At 46.8% G+C, this 18,930-nt stretch overlaps 1 protein-coding gene across 1 annotated transcript; it reads left to right on the forward strand.

The window, feature by feature from the left end:
- The first annotated feature begins 898 nt into the window (after positions 1-898).
- TH (tyrosine hydroxylase) lies at positions 899-18,662 on the forward strand. Its single transcript, XM_056492713.1, has 13 exons — positions 899-1,010; positions 5,349-5,552; positions 8,315-8,489; positions 9,265-9,353; positions 9,567-9,634; positions 11,137-11,187; positions 11,975-12,120; positions 13,190-13,325; positions 13,442-13,511; positions 13,821-13,877; positions 14,440-14,535; positions 14,698-14,831; positions 17,053-18,662. The coding sequence occupies exons 1-13, from the start codon at positions 921-923 to the stop codon at positions 17,210-17,212; spliced, it is 1,476 nt and encodes a 491-aa protein (XP_056348688.1). The 5' UTR covers positions 899-920; the 3' UTR covers positions 17,213-18,662.
- The last annotated feature ends 268 nt before the right edge of the window (positions 18,663-18,930 follow it).

The raw sequence follows: 18,930 nt of genomic DNA on the forward strand, positions 1-18,930 counted from the left end.
ATGGCACCAGGATGGGGGCAGCTCACACTGAGCACAGCCATGCACTCCTGCAGCACTTGCTTGGGTGGGACAGATGCTGCAAACCTAATCAGAAAAGTGCCAGTTTTACTCACAGCAGAGCAGAAACCGTGGGATGGTCTGACCTGCCAATGCCACAGCCCCAGCTGTACTCAAGCGTTTGGTGTCTTGGGAATTACTGCAAGAGGAGAAAAGCACAAAGGAAGGCAGGACTGAGGGGTTTTTCCAGGTTATTTCTTCCAAGCCTTTTTCATTTCTGGGGAGTCAGATTTTGCCCTCCTGCTGTCAGAGTGACAAGCTCTGAGGTGGAGGGGGAGCCCTGGAAGGCACAGTGCTGTCAGCAGCCAGGCACCAGGAGGTGCATCCAGTCCCACAGCTCCCTTGTGGGAATCAGTGTTATTTTCCTATTACTTTACTGCCTCCATGACAAGGCAAACAAGGGGAAAAAAAGGCTGGAGAGGGCTACATCTCTCCTTTCCTTTTATTTCTTCCTTTCACAGATCAAAATCCTTTCATCAACTCCCAGGCTGGGGAAGCAAATGTGTCGGACTGAAACACGTAATGAGAATGAACTCCATCCAGAAGTGGGGGGGAGGGGGAAAGGAGGGAAGGGGTAAATTAGAGAAGAAATATTTTGGATGCAGGCAAACAGGTGGGGAATTGTCTGGTCTGTGAAGGCAGGGTGTCTGCAATCTTTGTAGCGATTAGATTTAATGGGACAGACACGTTTCTCTCCTTCACGTCCCCTCCTCCCTCAGCCCGAGGGGGAGAAAGGAGGGAGGTGGTGATGGGGAGGTGGCAGGGGAAGAGAAGATTTGAAAGAGTCTTTGACGTCAGCCCTGCCCTATAAAAAGCTGGCAAGGAGCTGGAAAGCAGGCAGCAGAGCTCGTGGAAGAGCAAAGATGCCAACCCCGAACATCTCCACCTCTGCAGCCAAAGGCTTCCGCAGGGCGGTGTCGGAGCTGGACTCCAAGCAAGCCGAGGCCATCATGGTAAGAAAACCCTACCCCACTTCTTTCCCTCCCCCTGCAAAAGCCACAGCTCTCCCATAGCTCTAGGCAGAGGCAGGCAGGGAGAGATGGACCAACACTTTGTCTGTGGGACTTCCCCGACATGGGCACGCCCGGGCTCAAGGCTGGCAAAGGGAAATTACTCCAACAGTTCTCTCTACATACTGATACATGTGAAATGAAAACATTTATGGGGTGAAAACTTGGAAATGAAACCACCTCAACCAAAAGTAAGGTGAATGACCCACAGACCTAAGGCAAGAATAGCAAGGAATCCCCCTGTGAAGGGCAATTTGAAGATTTTAACAATTTCCAGGTTTCAAGGCATTAAACTGCAGAGATTTCACCTGTTCTAGCATAATAAAAAAGTGGGGCTGTCAGACAGCACACAAGGCACAGGCAGTTTAACTTGTTTGCTCATGGCTGCTGTGTCCAGTTTATCTCCCAGAACATCCTTCCCCCATTTCTTTTCCCAGTCCTCTTGATGTGTTCTCAGCCCTGTGTTTAGCCCAGGGAAAGCTTCTGCACACACCAGATCTGAATGTGTCAGGTGAGGGAGAGGAAAACTTCCCCCTGAGCTGTCAAGTGTCTTTAGAAAGCCAAGCCTGGCCAACCCATGAGTTCCTGTAGGGACAGGGACATTTCAGCTCTTCACTTCAAAGCCTTGCCAGGCAGGATGAGCTTGAAAACTCCCAATATTGGACAGTCCTGCGGGGCAAAGGTGTGGGTGGGCAGCAGGTGTCAATGCAGGAGCCAGTGGCAATGGGTGCACCAGGAGGGGACCCCCTTGGGATGCCTGGCAGGAGGAACTTAGGAATAGAGATGGGTTAGGTAGCAGATGTGTTTGGCAGATGTCTGCCAAACTCCAGCAGGTCACTTTTAAAGCTCCCATTTCTCTTCCTTAAACCTATTATCTTTCTCACTCAATCTCCTCTTAACCCTGTGCAATGCTCTACCTCACTAAAATCAACCACTGCATTGGCAGAAAGGTGTTTTGGAGAGTGGAGTTGGCTGGAAAAGAAGGGAGACATTTATAAAACAAGGAGGTAAACTTGCTTTCTCTAATAGATGGAAATCAGGGAAGGCTTCCCTCTCACACAGTCCTTTTCATTCCAGCAAAATAATGAATACTTGAGTGGCCCTTGAAAACCTGATATTTTCCAAGCAACTTGTAAAATCAGTATTAGAGATGCTCAGTGTCTGGAGAAGTGAGGAGTGTTTGGTTATTACACCCTCTGGGGTGCTGCTCTGCGTTTTATGAAAAAATGGGCCACTGACCATAGGGGCCAGGGGAGTTCAGGTTCAACAGGTGGGCTTGGGGTGAGTGGCTCCTCCAGCCTGGAGGGTACATAAAACCTTAGTCTGTGTTTGTTTTTAGTGAAAACTTTCAGAAAAGGGAAAACAAATAAAATTAAAACTTTGCCCTGTGAGGATTTGCTCTGAGAGTTGGATGCATGAAAAGCTTTTCTCTTTGCTCTCACCCAGCACAGATCCCCACAACCCTGGCTTCTAGCAGGCAAGAGGCATGACTCTGCATTTGTGTGTGACACTGCATGTCCCTGGCCCTTGTGTTGTTTCTGTGACCGTGGGTGATCTGGCACACATCAACTCTGGAGGTCTGAGGGGTTCCCTTGCCAGGGGAAACTGCAGGGGGGGAAACCCAGACCTTTGCAATCCCAGAACTCCTCTACACCAGCAGGTGTTTTACATGCCAGATGGGCCAGCCAGACATCAAACTCCATGGAAAAATCTTTGGTTATGTATTAAAATTTTTCTGCTGCTAATAGTTTTTGCAAGAGACCCTGGGACTGTAGCTGGGGCAGAGTTTGGTTAGAGACAGCCACTGGAGCCAAAAAAGCAGGAAAAAGCATCCAGGAAAGCAGGGGTGGGACATTAATGTCCCCAGTCTTTACAATCCTTCCTGATTGCTTCAAATAATGAATCAGGGGAAAAAAAAGCAGAAAATAGCTCAGAACACAGTATTTTTAATGAACAATATGCAGGCTGGGCACTCTGAGTTACAGCAAATTCAGGGAAGGAAAAATGAACAAACTCTTCATAAGAGGTGCAAACTAACCTTCAGAAGAGGTGAATGAGTCAGACCCTGGTTAGGTAAATAAATGCTTTGCAAAATCAAATTACAGTTCTCACTGTAGCCAGATATGCACTCAGGGAGCAAGTCTGCAAGGCAATGCAGAAATGCCATGTAATGGTGCCTTTGGGAGAAAGGAAGGCATTTATCAAGGGACCAGGTTGGTTATTAAATATGCCACATTCCTAATTTCCAGCAAAAGGAGGTAATAGCCCAATGAGCATAAACGTGAGGGGCAGAGTGAGGTGGGGAACATGCAGCCAGGAGCCTCCACTGGAAGAGGAGGCAGCAGGCAGGCACACCCCTCCCAAGCAAAATTCAGCCTTTTTCTGCTTTGTTTTGATATTTTTTTCAATTTACCCACTTAAACCATGCCATCATGCAGCTAAGAAACTTCCAGGACCCCTTGACAGGGTCCAAAGCCCCCACTCCTGCCTGTCAGGGGCCACCAAGTCCCAACACATGTGTGGGATGGTTGTCTGCTCTCCTGGTGCAGCTTTCCAGTCACCCAACTCTGGCATTTTAAACCCCACCCAGCTGGACTTTAACCTGGTTTACAACCTAAATATGGGGGTCTAATTTCCCTCCTCTCCCCTTCTCCAACCCAGAAGTAAAATCCTGCTGCACATTGGGGCAGAGTGTGACAAAGCACCCTTAGGTAAAGCACTGCCTGGCTTGGGATGGATGTGGAGATCATTTTCTGTGGCTGGCAAAGGGCTGTTTGCCCTGCTTATTGCAGGCACTTTAAAGTAAACACCAGCTTAGCTTAAAATGCTGCAGTGATGGAAAACACACGCTTAAAGCTGAGCACATGCTTTTTACACAAGATTTTTAAAGTTATGACTAAGATCACTTGTTAGATGCCTGCTCTCTTTGGGCACTAACACCACCAATTTAGACAAGCAGCAGCATGCACTTATTTATTAGAAGGTGTTTTTCCAGGCCCTGAGGAATAAAGGATGGATCAGAAAATATAATTTCAGAGGGGTATCTTTACTGAAACAGGAGCAGATAGAGGTGCGTGGGCTGGTGCCTCGACGTGCTGAATTTTTGAGGCTGTATTTAAAATGTCAGCTTTACTCTGCCGAAGCATCCAAGAGGATTCTCCCAGGAAACATAAGTTACTGATAGTGGGCTTTGAAGATCAGAGAGAAAATAAACTTAGTAGTCAATCAGGGTGCCTTTTTATAAGGAAAACACTCTTAATTTTCACAAGGTAGGGAAAGCACTGATTTGTTAGCATGTTCTAAATATTTTCAAAGTAGTCACAGGGAAAACTGCAGCCAGTCTCACTTTGTGTGCTTCTTCAGTGCTGCCCCAGGTTTCTTTTAGCAAGCTCTGGAGGTTTGTCATCTGGTTTGGGTGAACACAGAAAAGTGGAGCCAGATGCGTTGCCTCGAAATAGGAAACTGGTTGTAAAAAGACCAAGAACAAATAAGTTGGTATATGAGCTATTTGTATAACAAAAGAAACAGCAGTGGTTGAAATAGTTTGTTGTTCTATATAAATATAAACAGGTGTCCTAACACGACCTCAGGCACAGAGTTGCATTTTAGGTTCAATTCCAAGTCACAGAAATCTGCAGGAGTTTGTTGAGACAAAACAAATCTACAGATATCTACAAATCTACAGTGGGAGGAATTTATTTTCTAGGGTATATGGTTGTGTTTTCAATTACACTTCAGCGGATAAGCATCCACTTAATGTCAAAAGTAAATGTCATATTGGATCCTGGGAGCAGTTTTGCTAAGATGCCCTGCTAATACACCTGCAAACAGTTCATGTTTCCTGGCCAGGCCACAGCTGTGGGTTTCACCTGTCCCTCACAAAGTACCTTTTCCCAGATGACTTCAGGTTTATCTGATGTCTCTCCACTTGAGTTCATCAGATATTTGAAAACCACATAAGATTGTTTCTAGGTCTTGTTTTTCTGGAGGATAATGAAAACTGTTGCTGGGGGAGGTGAGGGAAGAAGCCCACTCTCCAGTTATGCTAAAAAGATATTTTACACAGATTTTTCCCCCCAAAGCCCTACATTTCTGTAAGCTCAGTTCTAAAACCTCAGTCCACATGAGCAGATCTTCCTTAACAAATCCAGGCTAGTCAGCCCAGCCTTTCCCTGCTTCCTCTGCTGACACACACCAGTCACATCTCATCCAGCTACTGGGAATGCCTCTGGTCTCCTGCATCCCTGTGGGCAGTGTTATTTATTTCTGTTCTGCCTTCAGTCTCCACGGTTCATTGGACGGCGTCAAAGCCTCATTGAAGACGCCAGGAAGGAAAGAGAGGCTGCAGCTGCAGCCACTGATGCTGCAGAGTCTACAGAGACCATTGTATTCGAGGAGAAGGATGGCAGAGCCATGCTGAACCTCTTCTTCATGCTCAAGGGATCCAAGACTTCACCACTGTCCCGTGTCCTTAAGGTGTTTGAGGTGAGTATGTACCTGTTGTGCAGTACTCAAGGAACACACTTCAGCTTTTGTGACTGGGCTGTGAGAAGCATCACTTGAGTGTAATAAAGACTCAGACTCGGTCTGACTACTTCAGATTATCAGTCAATTGTCTGATATCTCTGAAGTCATGCTTTGCTCATCCCTGATGTGTCCTCACTTGCCATGACTAACAAGGAGACATACCTCTGTCTTGCAGTGCTAAGCTCTGGCCTTAATTTTGCTTAATTATTTCCAATTTCACACTCCAGTCCACACTGTTATGGCTTGTAGTGTACTCTGACAGCCCTTCCCACTGCTCAGCACTTCAGCTTCAGGCACAGGGCTGATCCCACATTCAAAGCAAGCTGTGTGCCCTGCCTGTCTGCAGACCTAACTCACCTCACTTGTGGGTCATTACCACAATGGTCCTCAGTCAAACAGTTACAGAAACAGCTTTGCCCTGGGTATAAAACTGGCATATTGATTTCAAGGATTATTCTGATTCACACGTTAAAGATTCTGTTGGTTCTCCTCAGCAATGCATCCTGTCTATGCCATTAATACAAAAGAAAACTGGTAATAGAGATTTTCCCCCTAGCCAGCAATGTAATTTTGCATTATATAGGATCTCAGTGCCATGAATGGAAAGACTGAGATAAGTGCTGCCTATTTAAACAGTAATCCAAGCATGACAGCTTGCATTCATATAGTGTGTTTTCATCCAGAATGATTCAAAAGTGTTTTGCACACTGAGGTTCTGAGATGTTTTTTATCTATGGTAGTTTAATTTCATTGACTTCAGCAGTGGAAGGAGAGGACAATTTGTTCCTATTAATCAGTCATGTGGCTTTTAAGGGGCCTCTGCAGGTCTCTGGTCCCACCTCCTGCTCAGAGCAGGTCCTGTCACAGCAGGTTGTTTGGAGCTATCTACACTATACCACTATGCCACTTAAAAACTATAAACATACAAAAAGTGTGTTTGGGGGATAAGTATTTGCCTGAAACTGTAGGGCATTCTAGTTATTCATTGCTCATTTAGTATTACCTCTGATAATCTTACAAAAATCATTTAGATCTTCAGCAATTGCAATTTCTCAATGAGGACTCTTGCAAGAAAAGCTGTTTTCTGGGCAATATATGGATCTTGTCTCAAGACTGAAAGAGCAACAGTTTATAACAAACTTTGCAGACAAAGTGATGACTGGGGTCTCCTTCCCAGAACACACAGATGCCAGATAAAGCATGACAAATCCATCACTGTCACATTCAACAGGCTGCTCAGTGGGTACAGAGCAGATGTGTAAACTCTTGTTCTTGGTAGATTTTATGTTATACTGCATTTAAACTCTGTAATTTAAACAATTTAAAAAACATCAAGCGAGAAGCTGCAGCAGCTTATGTTCAAATATTGTTTTTTTCTTCCTGGAGCAAAAAAGCTCTTTGAGCTTGTCACAGAGAGAGCTTTAAATATAATAAAAAGACAAGCATGTCAAGTCCCAACAGAGGAAGATTCATTTCCCAGATCCCTCTGGCAATGCAGGTACAAGATATGAAAGCAGACGGGCATAATGACATTTGCCTCATCATGAACCAGGCTGCAGGGAAGCTGGTTTCACTCTTCTGTATGTGTTACATGCAGCTGAAGCATAGGTAATGCAATCACAGCTGTCAGATTAATGCAAAGGTATCGATTGTTGAGGGGGCAATGTAATAGTGAAGTTGGTAGGTACATTAAAAAACATTGTCCTAAATTTAATTTACCTGTGACATTGCATCTGTTCCTTCTCATCTTTTTGCCTCTGATTAACAAAAGAAATTGTGTCCCTCCCTCTGTCGAAGGTCCTGCGGGAACTTTGGGAAGGTTGGATCATTGCCTAGGGCCTTGGGCTTGTACTGCCAGTTTTCACTGAGCTAAAGAAAATACCCACCAATCCATCAGGGCCGTTTGGGAGACCACAGACATCCTTTTGTCTCCTTTTTCCGTGTGGGAGGTGGGTTCCGATAGCGATGAGACGACATCAGCGCTGGCGGCGAACCCAGAGGAGCGCAGGTTCAGCACCACGGGCAGCGCCGGCCCCGCGGGACCCGCTCCCACCGCAGCCCCAGCACACCTCGGCTGGGCCCGGGACGGAACACCGCCCTCTGCCACGCCAGCCGCTTCTCTTTGCCACCGTGGAAGTCTGCTTCGGGTCGTTATTGAGCAGCCTCGGTGTTTGTGCAGAAGGAAAAAGTGTGGAATTGATGGGTGTCTTTATACGGGAGCGAGGTGAAAAAACAAGAAGGAATCCATCCCAGACTGGAATTGTTCATCCTGGAAAAGAGAAGACTTCTTGTAGCCTTCTCATAACTGAAGGGGGTCTAGGGGAAAGATGGAGAGAGGCTTTTTACAAGAGCATGTAGTGTCAGGACAGGAGGGATGTATTCAAACTGAAAGAGAGTAGGTTTAGGTCAGATAGTAGCAAAAAATTGTTTACTGGTGATGGTGTGAGGGTGATGAGGCTCTGAAATAGGTTTCCCGGAGTTGTGGATGCCCCATCCTTGGAAGTGTTAAAGGTCTGGTTGGGGGGAGCTCCAAGCAGCCTGGTCTAGTGAAAGTTAACCCTGTCCATGTAAGGAAGGTTGGAATGAAATTATGTTTAAGGTCCCTTCCAACCAAAACCATTCTGTGATTCTGTGTCCATATGGACATCTTTGGGTAGTAGCAAAAAAGTGTTTCAAATATTGCTTAATTTTTTTTTTTCTTCCTTTCCATGTCTCAAAAGACATTTGAAGCTAAAATTCACCACCTGGAGACCAGGCTTAGCCGAAAGCCCCGTGAAGGGACTGCTGAACTGGAATACTTTGTGCGCTGTGAAGTCCACAGCTCTGACCTCAACACCTTCATTAGCTCCATCAAGAGGGTGGCAGAAGATGTGAGGACCACTAAGGAGGACAAATGTAAGGAACTTACAAACATTTTCACTTGTGTGGAGAGGCTGAGCTCTCCCTGTAGAAGCAGGGGGCAGATTTTGTTATTCCCAGTAAAGGAAAAGGGAATATTCAGCTGTGTGCTGAATTTGAGCAAACCAGAAGGGATTGCCTCTGGGATACCTGAATCCTGAAAGTAATTTCCCTCCTTGTCCTTTTCACAACAGACCCTGTTGTTCTGGTAAAAGATTGAAAAAAATAGAAATAGGAGGTTGAATTTCATGCTTTTCTCACACTTCTCCTAATGAGCTCTCCATCCCTACCGCAGCATTTTATATTATACATGCAAAGTAGTTTCCTACCTACATATTAGGACCTCTGTACAGATTCCAGCACTAATCTACAAGACAATTCCTGTGCCATCCTGTTCTGAAGAGAGGATGATTATTGTAGAATGATATTGTAGGAGAATATTCCTAGAGATATATGACCAGCAGGATTTCTGGGTGTTTTTTAATGTGAATCATTCATTAAAATCTAATTTTCATCCTCTTCTTTAAATTTGCCACAAAATACTCTGCTGAGAGATGGGCAAGGAAGTCATGAATTGTAAATCATGGCATTAGACATGATTCTAGGAAAAGAGCATTGAGGTTGTGAAACCACTGCCTGGAAGTAGCTGTGCCATGTTGTATGTGTGCCTTTGGTACACCAGATGAGGCGTATCTTATTCAGCCTCAGAGCCCCTTGTCTTTAGGGGATCTTCACTTCCACAGACAGACTGTCACTTTCTCTCTCCCCACAGTTCACTGGTTTCCCAGAAAAATCTGTGAATTGGACAAGTGCCACCATTTGGTCACCAAGTTTGACCCCGACTTGGATCTGGATCACCCGGTGAGTCAGTCTGTGTGTTCACCCCTGATGCCAAACCCCTGAGCTGTCCCTCTGAAGCAGGAGCTGAGAGCACCCCTCAGTGCAGCACTCCAGGGCACTGGAGTGCAATTGGCACCTTGAGAGACACCTCTCCAGCCAGTGGTGAATCCTCCTGGCTGAGAAACTTCAGTAACTGATGGAAAGTCCTGTCTCTGCTCCTGTTTGTCACCACAGGGCTACTCTGACCAGGTGTATCGCCAGAGAAGGAAATCAATAGCAGAGATTGCTTTTCACTATAAGCAGTAAGTCTCCTTCCTAATATTCATGTGGGGAAAATGACGTGACAATGAACCTATTGGGAAGTCATTGTGCTACCTGTATGACATTTCTCTTCCTTTATGTTTTGTCTCCCCATTCAGACTTTCTGGCTCCTTTTTGTGTCTCTCCTCTCTTTGCATTCCAGTCTCACTTTAATTAAAAAATATCTGTTGTCACTAATTCCTACATTGGTAAGGGTATAGTAAGAATAAACCTCCTGCATAACAAAAGCCAGATATATATCTATTAGACCTCAAACTTCATTTGGAAATGTAGCATCCCTTTAGAATGGCATCTAGTTTTGACTTCAGTGTTTCAAGTACTGAAAAAGCTACCCCATGCCCAGAAAATCTATTCCAAGGGCTCATTATCCAGATCATGAAAAAATGTGGGTTTTATTTCTAAGCTGGACTTCGATAGCTTTAGCCCAATGGATCACACATGCCTTTCATCTATAGATAAAATACTGCTATAATTCTTTTTTTTTTTTGCTATGAGTATATTTATAGGTTAAATGATTCGCCTCCTAACTCTGTCTGCTAAATTAAATAGATTACAGTAATGTTCTCATCATCATCTTATAAAGATTTAAGACTATACCTTGTACTCTTACTTAATACTTCTATTCTGATATATGCAGTGATAGCACTCAGTGTGTTCACTACAGTATCAAACAGAGTCTAATATTCAGTTAGGTTTTTAAAATATTCCCTAGATCCTATTCAGTGATGCTGCCTTTCACTGTAGCATTCACTCTCTGAGCAGGACTTAAAGTGCTGAAAGCAGACTACAGAAATTATGTGGGTCACCTGTTTGAGCTACACCTGCAACTGGTGTGATCCCAGCAAGGGTTTCTGCTGTAGGTTTTCATGTACTTTGCCAACTGGAAGCCCAGAATATGGACAGTGATGTTTTTATCCTGTACAAATACTAAATGCACAGAAAGTCACAGTGCCAGAGGAGGAGCTCCAAGTGACACAGGGATCCTGTCCTAAGATGGGGCACCATTTTAACAGGTCTTCTCTAACATCTCACCTGCAGGTTAGCATTTATGAGCCACTGTGTAGCATCCCTTCAGGCATCCCTTCAGAAACTGTGCTTTACAGTATATTAATATCTCATTTGTCCAAACACAGAAAAGAAAGATTTACGAAATACAACTTCTAACTCTGATGAGAAAAAGCAAAATTGTAATTTCGTCAATTTTTTCCTGTGAAAACCTTTTTTCTTTTCCTGGTAAGAATTATGCCTGCTAAACTCTTGATCATCCCTTGTTATTCACAATCTCTGGCTAGACTCATGCTTTTCTTTGCCTCTATGTATTTGTTGCACCTTGCAAATGACCCAGTACTAAGGTGTTGCCCCCCTTTGTTTGGTTTTTAAAGATTTATGAGCATCACGCAGAGCTTCTCCAAAGTGCTTCCTTCTCAGAGGGAAGAGGAGCCTGGCTGGGGCTCTGCTCAGTGATGGTGCCTTTTTCTTGCAGTGGGGACCCCATCCCTCACGTGGAGTACACAGCTGAGGAGACAGCTACCTGGTGAGTGCTGGTTTCACTAGCAGTGCTGATTTCACTGCTAGTTCTTCACCACTAGAACCTGGGAATCAAAACCCAAACATTTAGGGCATAACCTCTTGAAAAATGCATCAGGAGTGCAAGCATCCTACTCAATGGCTTGTTGTAAAGAACACTTTCCTGCTGCAGCCTCCTGGAGTTTCCTCCAAAGGAGCTCCCCAGAGAGCAAGGTAGATAATCTGGAGCCCCACTTCTCTGAGGGTCCTGACTCAGCAGCAGCCTCCAAACCAAGCACAGTTATCACAGCTGCAGGAAGAAATATGAGGCCCATGGTGAATATATGTGTGGTACCCCAAGGGCCTCACTTAGGAAAGCACTCCCTTTGAACATGAATTTTTTCCAGGAGTGCTGCTGCAGGAGTGTTTCTGAAAACAAGACCAGTTCATATGAGCTGAGTACACAGGCTTCTCAACAAGATCATCTCCTGGCTCCATTGACTGTCTTCACAGTGCAGCTTCAGGAATTAACCTACTGGGAATATTTTAATTCCAGATAATACCTTGTATACAGTCTTCTGACCTCCAAAGCAGCAATAGGTCTGTGCAGACACAGCTGCTGCCTTTGCAGGTTCATTTGAATGTGTGTCTGTATGTTTACATACCTCTGTCAATGCTGAGAGACACAGACTTAGGTGGAGAAAGGCAAAAGGACACAGAGCCTAAAGACATGAGTCCCTGATAGTGCACAGCTAGAGCACAGGAGAGGACTGGATGCATTAACCACTGAATGCCTGCCACCTCTCCTCCTGAAGGAAGGAGGTGTACAGCACCCTGAAGAGCTTGTACCCCACCCATGCCTGCAAGGAGTACCTTGAAGCTTTCAGTCTGCTGGAGAAATTCTGTGGCTACAATGAGAACAACATCCCTCAGCTGGAGGAGGTTTCCCGCTTCCTGAAAGGTGGGTAGAGCCCAGGGAACCCAGGCTCAGGCTCTGCCAGTGGGGATAGCTACAGATGGGAAGCCTGAACCCAAAAGGAGTAGTGTGTGAGCTGAGATTTAGGAGGAGAGCTGGTGGCTTGTGCATTACCACAGAGGACAGAGTGGTGGCCAAGTGGTGGGGACTGCAGGTGAGCACAGGGGGCTGTGACTGAAGGGCAAGCCTGTGGTCAAATGACCCCTCTGATCACCTGAAGAGCAGCTGTTGTTCCAGTAGGAGCAGGCAGATCAGGTTGGTGTAGCCAAGCCTCTGAAGAGCAGCTGTTGTTCCAGTAGGAGCAGGTGGATCAGGTTAGTGTAGCCAAGCCCCTGAAGAGCAGGTGTTGTTCCAGTAGGAGCGGGTGGATTAGGTTGGTGTAGCTGAGCCCCTGAAGAGCAGGTGTTGTTCCAGTAGGAGCAGGCGGATTAGGTTGGTGTAGCTGAGCCCCTGAAGAGCAGCTGTTGTTCCAGTTGGAGCAGGCGGATTAGGTTGGTGTAGCCAAGCCCCTGAAGAGCAGCTGTTGTTCCAGTTGGAGCAGGCAGATCAGGTTTGTGTAGCTGAGCACCTGAAGAGCAGGTGTTGTTCCCAGTAGGAGCAGGTGGATTAGGTTGGTGTAGCTGAGCACCTGAAGAGCAGCTGTTGTTCCAGTTGGAGCAGGCGGATTAGGTTGGTGTAGCCAAGCCTCTGAAGAGCAGCTGTTGTTCCAGTTGGAGCAGGCAGATCAGGTTGGTGTAGCTGAGCCCCTGAAGAGCAGGTGTTGTTCCAGTAGGAGCAGGCAGATCAGATTGGTGTAGCTGAGCCCCTGAAGAGCAGGTGTTGTTCCCGTAGGAGCAGGCAGATCAGGTTGGTGTAGCCAAGCCTCTGAAGAGCAGCTGTTGTTCCCAGTAGGAGCAGGCAGATCAGGTTGGTGTAGCTGAGCCCCTGAAGAGCAGCTGTTGTTCCAGTAGGAGCAGGCGGATCAGGTTGGTGCAGCCCTTCAGCTCCCAGCCCAGGGAGCAGCAGCACAGCCCGAGGGCCGTGCCCCTCACCCAGACAGTGTGTGCTGTTTCAGAGAGGACTGGCTTCCAGCTGAGGCCGGTGGCTGGGCTGCTGTCAGCACGGGACTTCCTGGCCAGCCTGGCGTTCCGCGTCTTCCAGTGCACGCAGTACATCCGCCACGCGTCCTCGCCCATGCACTCCCCCGAGCCGTGAGTACCGCCCTGCCCGTGGCTCCTGCCCCAAAGCTGGACAGCAGCTGCCCTTTCCCCAACAGACACACTCTGTCTGCTGCTGACAGTTTTCCTCCTTCCCCTCCCCTCGGCAGGGATTGCTGTCACGAGCTGCTGGGGCATGTCCCGATGCTGGCTGACAAGACCTTTGCTCAGTTCTCCCAGGTAAGGTGGTTGTCTGCTTCCTCCCCCTTGAGAGGTTGGGAATTTGGATTCCCAAACCCCGATGTTGCCACCTAAACCTTTCTTGCTCTTATCAACCACAATGTTCCAGAGTTCCAGTGATGGACCAAGACCCTAATACTGACTCTGCAACAAAGTGGTTTTAGTCTGAGCACGATGAAATCCCAGCAGATGCCTGGCACTGCAGGGCAGCAAGATGTGTAGTCCTGAGGCAATAAAACAGAGCCATCAGTGTCTAAGGCCCTCAGACCAAACCTGTCCTGATGTTTGCCTCTTCCCTTCTCTTCCTAGGACATTGGGCTGGCGTCTCTGGGAGCAACTGATGAAGAAATTGAGAAACTAGCAACGGTAAGTTTTCCCCTTCACTGGATGGGGGCACAGAAGTGCTTCTGTGGGATCAAGGGGATTGATCCAGCCTGGTATTCCAAGATTTGCAGGCTCAGAGCTCCCACCCAAGCTGCCCCAGCCCTGCTCTTTTCATGATGACTGTGCAGAGCAGAGATCAGTTAAACAGCAGAGCTCACTTGCACATTAACCCAATTTTCTCGGGCACCAGTAGCATCATCGAGCATCGTATTTCCAGCAGCAGCACTGCTGGGACTCTTTGGGATGGGATTAAATGACATCTGCTTCCTTTGGCTCTCCCTCAGCAAGGTGACCTGTCCTGCTCCAAGGACACCAAACAGCAGCATCTCACAGCAGATAGAACAAGCCCAGGGACACAGGCTGTCCTGGTGTAGCAGCAACTTAGCTTAGCACTTTTCTCTGAAAGCAAAATGTGGAGAGGGGACAAAGAGGCCAGTGCCTTTAAACAACTCCAGACCCTGTCAGGGGTGCAAGGGCTCAGAAGTGACAGGGAGATGAGGGTGAGGAGCTGTGTCCCTCAGGAGTTTTTCTTTTTCTTTTGCAGCTTTACTGGTTTACAGTGGAGTTTGGGCTCTGCAGACAGAATGGAATAGTCAAAGCCTACGGAGCTGGGCTCCTCTCTTCCTATGGGGAGCTCATAGTAAGTCCCACCATAACTTGCCTCTGCTCTAGGCCCTGTAGAGAAAAACAACATTCTGCTTCTGCACAATGGCCTTCCTCCATCTGTTCTCCACCTCTGCCTACCCCACATGTGCTCCAATCCCCTTAGTTTGATGCTGGATTTTGTCTGCCCTGTCCACAGCACTCCTTGTCAGACGAGCCAGAGGTGCGGGACTTCGACCCTGATGCTGCAGCTCTTCAGCCCTACCAGGACCAGAACTACCAGCCTGTTTATTTTGTGTCTGAAAGCTTCAGTGATGCCAAAAATAAACTGAGGTAGGACTGGGCAATGAGAGAGACCCAAACAATTGGAAATTTAGATGTTATGTATTGAAATAGGGCTTGACATTACGGCTGCTTTCAGTCCAGGTTCTCAGAAGTGCTCTGAAAACTTTGATCAGGTCTTCCAAAGTAAAGCAGTTCTCCAGTTCCTACAGGGAACATGCTTGACATGAATAGATCTATCCAGGGGGAAAATGAACTTTTGCCTCCTAGGCTGGTTAGTGGGCCCCAGACACCATCCCACCATGAAAATTTGGTTTCCCCATCCCATGGGACTGCAAACAGGATGGTAAGGGTCAGCTCTACCCACAGACATCTATTCAGAAGAGCATTTTCTTGGTGCTGCCCAGAATTGTCCACAGAAGGAAAGCTCAGTCCTTGGATTGCTCTGATTGGCAGAGGAAAACTTTGTCTATACCATTTTTATCTTCACTTAGGAAAAGACAGGATGAGGCGAACATGACGTACATGACTTTACAGTTCCTGCAAGAGGGGTATTTAATATAAATAACGTGGTGAGGACTGCTATATTTCAACTTCTGCTTTTATTACCCTCACTTGCACTGCTCATACAACCTGGAGTCCAGCTGCTCAAAAGCAAGCACTGGGGAAGCCCGTGCTCACACACACATACTAGGCTGCTTTAAAAAACCCCAACTGCTGCCTAATGAGTCATTTCCTTGTATTTAAAAAGGGAAAATACACCACATACACAGCCAAGATTAGGCCAGAGGGTCTTGACTGTGACAAGCACTGTAAATTATCCTCTTTAAAGAGCTCAGAGACCACACAGATGCTACTCTGTGAGGTGAAAACATTAAAGCATGGTCTCTTTTGCCTTACTGGCAGCTGCCACCACGGGCTTGAGTATCAGGGTTACACCTGGAGAAAAGCCTCTTGGAAAGGATGCAGTCCCCCAGTGCCCTTCCAAGTAGCCATGCTGTATCTATTTGCTTCAAAAAGGGTCAGGTGAGCACACCTATTTTGGAGGGCAAGTTTCTAGCCACTAGCAGCTGTGCTGTGAGCCATGGCTGTGGCTCATGGCATTAACAAGAGAGGTGAGACTTTGCCTGGTAGAACTGAAAGGAACCACATTTCTTAGGAGGAGGACAATGTGAGGATGCAGAATCTATTTACACTTTTTTTGGTTGTTTTCCTGCAATGTCATGGCAGCTCTCTATCAGCACCAGCCTGCACCTTGAACCGTGTTTCCCCTTGGCCCTCCGTGCTGTGTTTTCCTCCAATTCCATTCCAGGCATGAAGTACAGCTAGAGGAACATCTGTCCCCATCTGGGAAAGGCTGTGCTTGCCCGAGCCCTGCAGAGCAGACCCGCGGTGCCACAAGAGGGTAGCCTAAGCTAAGCAATCCAGGAGCGAAAGGGTGAAGCCTCAGCAGCGGAGAGGAGCTGCCTGTTGTTAGAGCTGGCTCTCCCCTCATGTTCCCAAGCCTTTCCAGCATAAGGCTGCAGCCATAAGCACCTAACTACAGATTTTCAGCTTTATATTCACACCAAAAACCCCCCTAACTTGTCAAGTATACAAATCTTAGCGCTGGAAGTGAGTGTGGGCAACTTTGGGGAAGCCCTACCCTTGATTTACTTTCACTTGACCACATACTTCTCCGTTAGAAAAGCAGCAACAAGGTCTTGCTCTTGAGAGATATCAGGTAAAATCAAGCTCATCACTGATGTTCAGGCTGCATTTGGCTTTGGGTACAGCAGTGCAGCTGTGCTGAAGCACAAAGCTCTGGTGACACCATTCTCATCCTCTAGCTCAGGTCTGAGCCACTGCCTGTCAAATCTATCCCCAATATGGCACACAGCTAGTTCCCCCCTCCCCAAGCAGAGATTAGTCAATAAAAGCATGTCAGAAAGGATTTAGTAGTATAATACGATAATACCACGGGCTTTCCCTGCAATTAGCCTCTAAATCCCCTTGGCACTTTCTGAAAAAGGAATTGCAGCAGAGGATGCCTGGCAGTGGCCACGGAGGTGACCAGCTTGGTGTACCCTCCTGTTTGGTTCAGAAAGCCACAGCCAGACTCATGGTGCTCCTTGACAGACAGAAGGGATCTCGGCCACTGCTGTAGTGGAGCTGCAAAGGTGGAAGCTCTGCCTAAAGGACCACCTGTGGGATCTTCCTGGGCCGGTGGTGATGAGTAGGAGCAGACTCAGGACCCCTGCCTTGTACCCAGCCCGTGCCCCTTGCCTTGCAGGAGCTACGCGGCGCACATCAAGCGGCCCTTCTCGGTGAAATACGAGCCCTACACGCACAGCATCGAGCTCCTGGACAGCCCCCAGACCATCTGCCACTCCCTGGAGAGCGTGAGGGACGAGCTGCACTCGCTGGTGAACGCGCTCAATGTTCTCAGTTAGTACAGAACTGAGCCCCCCGCCCCTCCCAGCCCCTGCCCTGCCCTCGCCCGGGAATTCCTGCCTGTCTCCAAACATTGGCACTGCTGCCTGGCACCACGCGACCCCAACAGCTTCCCACTCCTGTGTGTAGGGCCAGCTCGGAGGAGGGCAGCGGGGTGCACCCAAGGGTACTTTTGGGTAGTTTTTCTATTGACTGTGGAGGAGGCTTAGCAGAGACAAAAAGCTAACAAGGTGATGTCAAGATGATGTGTGCTAGGCTCCTGAGTGCAAGGAAGAGGAGAAAATCTACTTGATTCAACAACAACAACAAAAAGCTACATTTTTTTAAAATTGCAGTTTGAGGGGAAAAAATTAATCTGCCTTTTTATATCCCCAAAACAACTCCATGAGTCTTGTTCTTAGCTCTCCTAATATTACCATCACCTGATGTAGCTCAGGTGTGTGACTAATGCTATTGCTGGCCATTTCCAAGGAAGGTAAACATCTGGTTTGGATGCTCAAACCCAGTTTCATGCAGTTTTCAGTGTAGATATTAACAGCTTGATCTGACCCAAAGCTCTCAGTTTTCCTCCCCCTGCTTTTGCCCTTCTTATCTTTTTGCAGGCTGTCTCATAACTTAGCGGTTTGCTCAGAAGTTTGGCCCAAGGTTATGCAGCTGTGCAGTATCAGAGCTGGGCTTGGGATGTGTGGAGGCTGCTAAACAGCTGTGGGGAACAGCAAAGGGGAGAATTGCACAGAGTTGTTTGCATGATCATTTATAACATTTCTGTGTCGACTTTTGCCATCCTTATCCAGGATATATGATTTTTATAATTTCCTCTTTGAAGAGCTGCAAGACTTGGCAGTGAGGGTTTGGCTGTTAACAGGCTAACATTGTTCTCCAGTGTTACCTCTACTGTGGCTCAGTCATAATAGTTTACAATCCATTGCTCTTTATCCCATTTCAGACCTCCACATATATGTGCTTTACCCCCAGTTCTCTCAAATTTTAACTCCTTAGCTACTGACAGCACTTGGTCTCCTGCCTGCTTCAGTCTCTCCTTTCTGTTTCTTTTCTCATTTGACCCTTCCTCCTAAATTCCTCCTAAATTGCTTAAAAGGCCATTACTGAAATCAGCAGTTTGACACCAGGGCTAGCTGCTTTTTCTCAAGCTGCTCCTTTTCTGATTGTCCTGCAAACTGATAAAACTACCGAGTTCATGCAGTTATTGTCATTTTAGAGCACTTTTTCCAAAGCTGCAGCTATGATTTCCCAATCTGGGTGGATCCAGATTGTGAGCTGTAACTCTCAAGGCTCCCTTAAGAGCTGTAACAATTTTTCATTTGGGTTCTTCAAATATTACCATTAGATTAAGTAGCTGGAGCAAGCTATGCAAGACTAAGGCAGGCTAGGCCATAGTTTGACTATCTAGCTATGAAAATCTTACTGGTGACTTCAGTAAAACAGACTAAAACAAACAAACAAACCAAAAAAAAGATAAAACAAACAGGCAAGCTATAACAATTATGTCTGTATAGTTAATGCATGGGTTATGATGTTGTTAACAAGAGCAGTGCCACTTTACTGGTTTTCAGATTGCTGCTTCTCCTCTCCTTTGGTAGGGTCCAGCTCCTGGCTTGCTGCCCATGAAAGCAGCAAGGATGCTCCAAACCCTGCAGCAATGCCAGTCATTATCTGCCTTCTTAAATATCTTAAATATCTAAAATTAATGAAATTT

The sequence above is a fragment of the Oenanthe melanoleuca genome, chromosome 5 (assembly GCF_029582105.1).
Source record: "Oenanthe melanoleuca isolate GR-GAL-2019-014 chromosome 5, OMel1.0, whole genome shotgun sequence".
Lineage (NCBI taxonomy): Eukaryota > Metazoa > Chordata > Aves > Passeriformes > Muscicapidae > Oenanthe > Oenanthe melanoleuca.

Coding starts and splice junctions, on each gene's coding strand:
- TH (XM_056492713.1), top strand. CDS start 921: ATGCCAACCCCGAACATCTCCACCTCTGCAGCCAAAGGCTTCCGCAGG. Junction 11,188..11,974: donor GCTGAGGAGACAGCTACCTG/GTGAGTGCTGGT, acceptor CTCCTCCTGAAG/GAAGGAGGTGTACAGCACCC. Junction 14,536..14,697: donor CTTCCTATGGGGAGCTCATA/GTAAGTCCCACC, acceptor CCCTGTCCACAG/CACTCCTTGTCAGACGAGCC.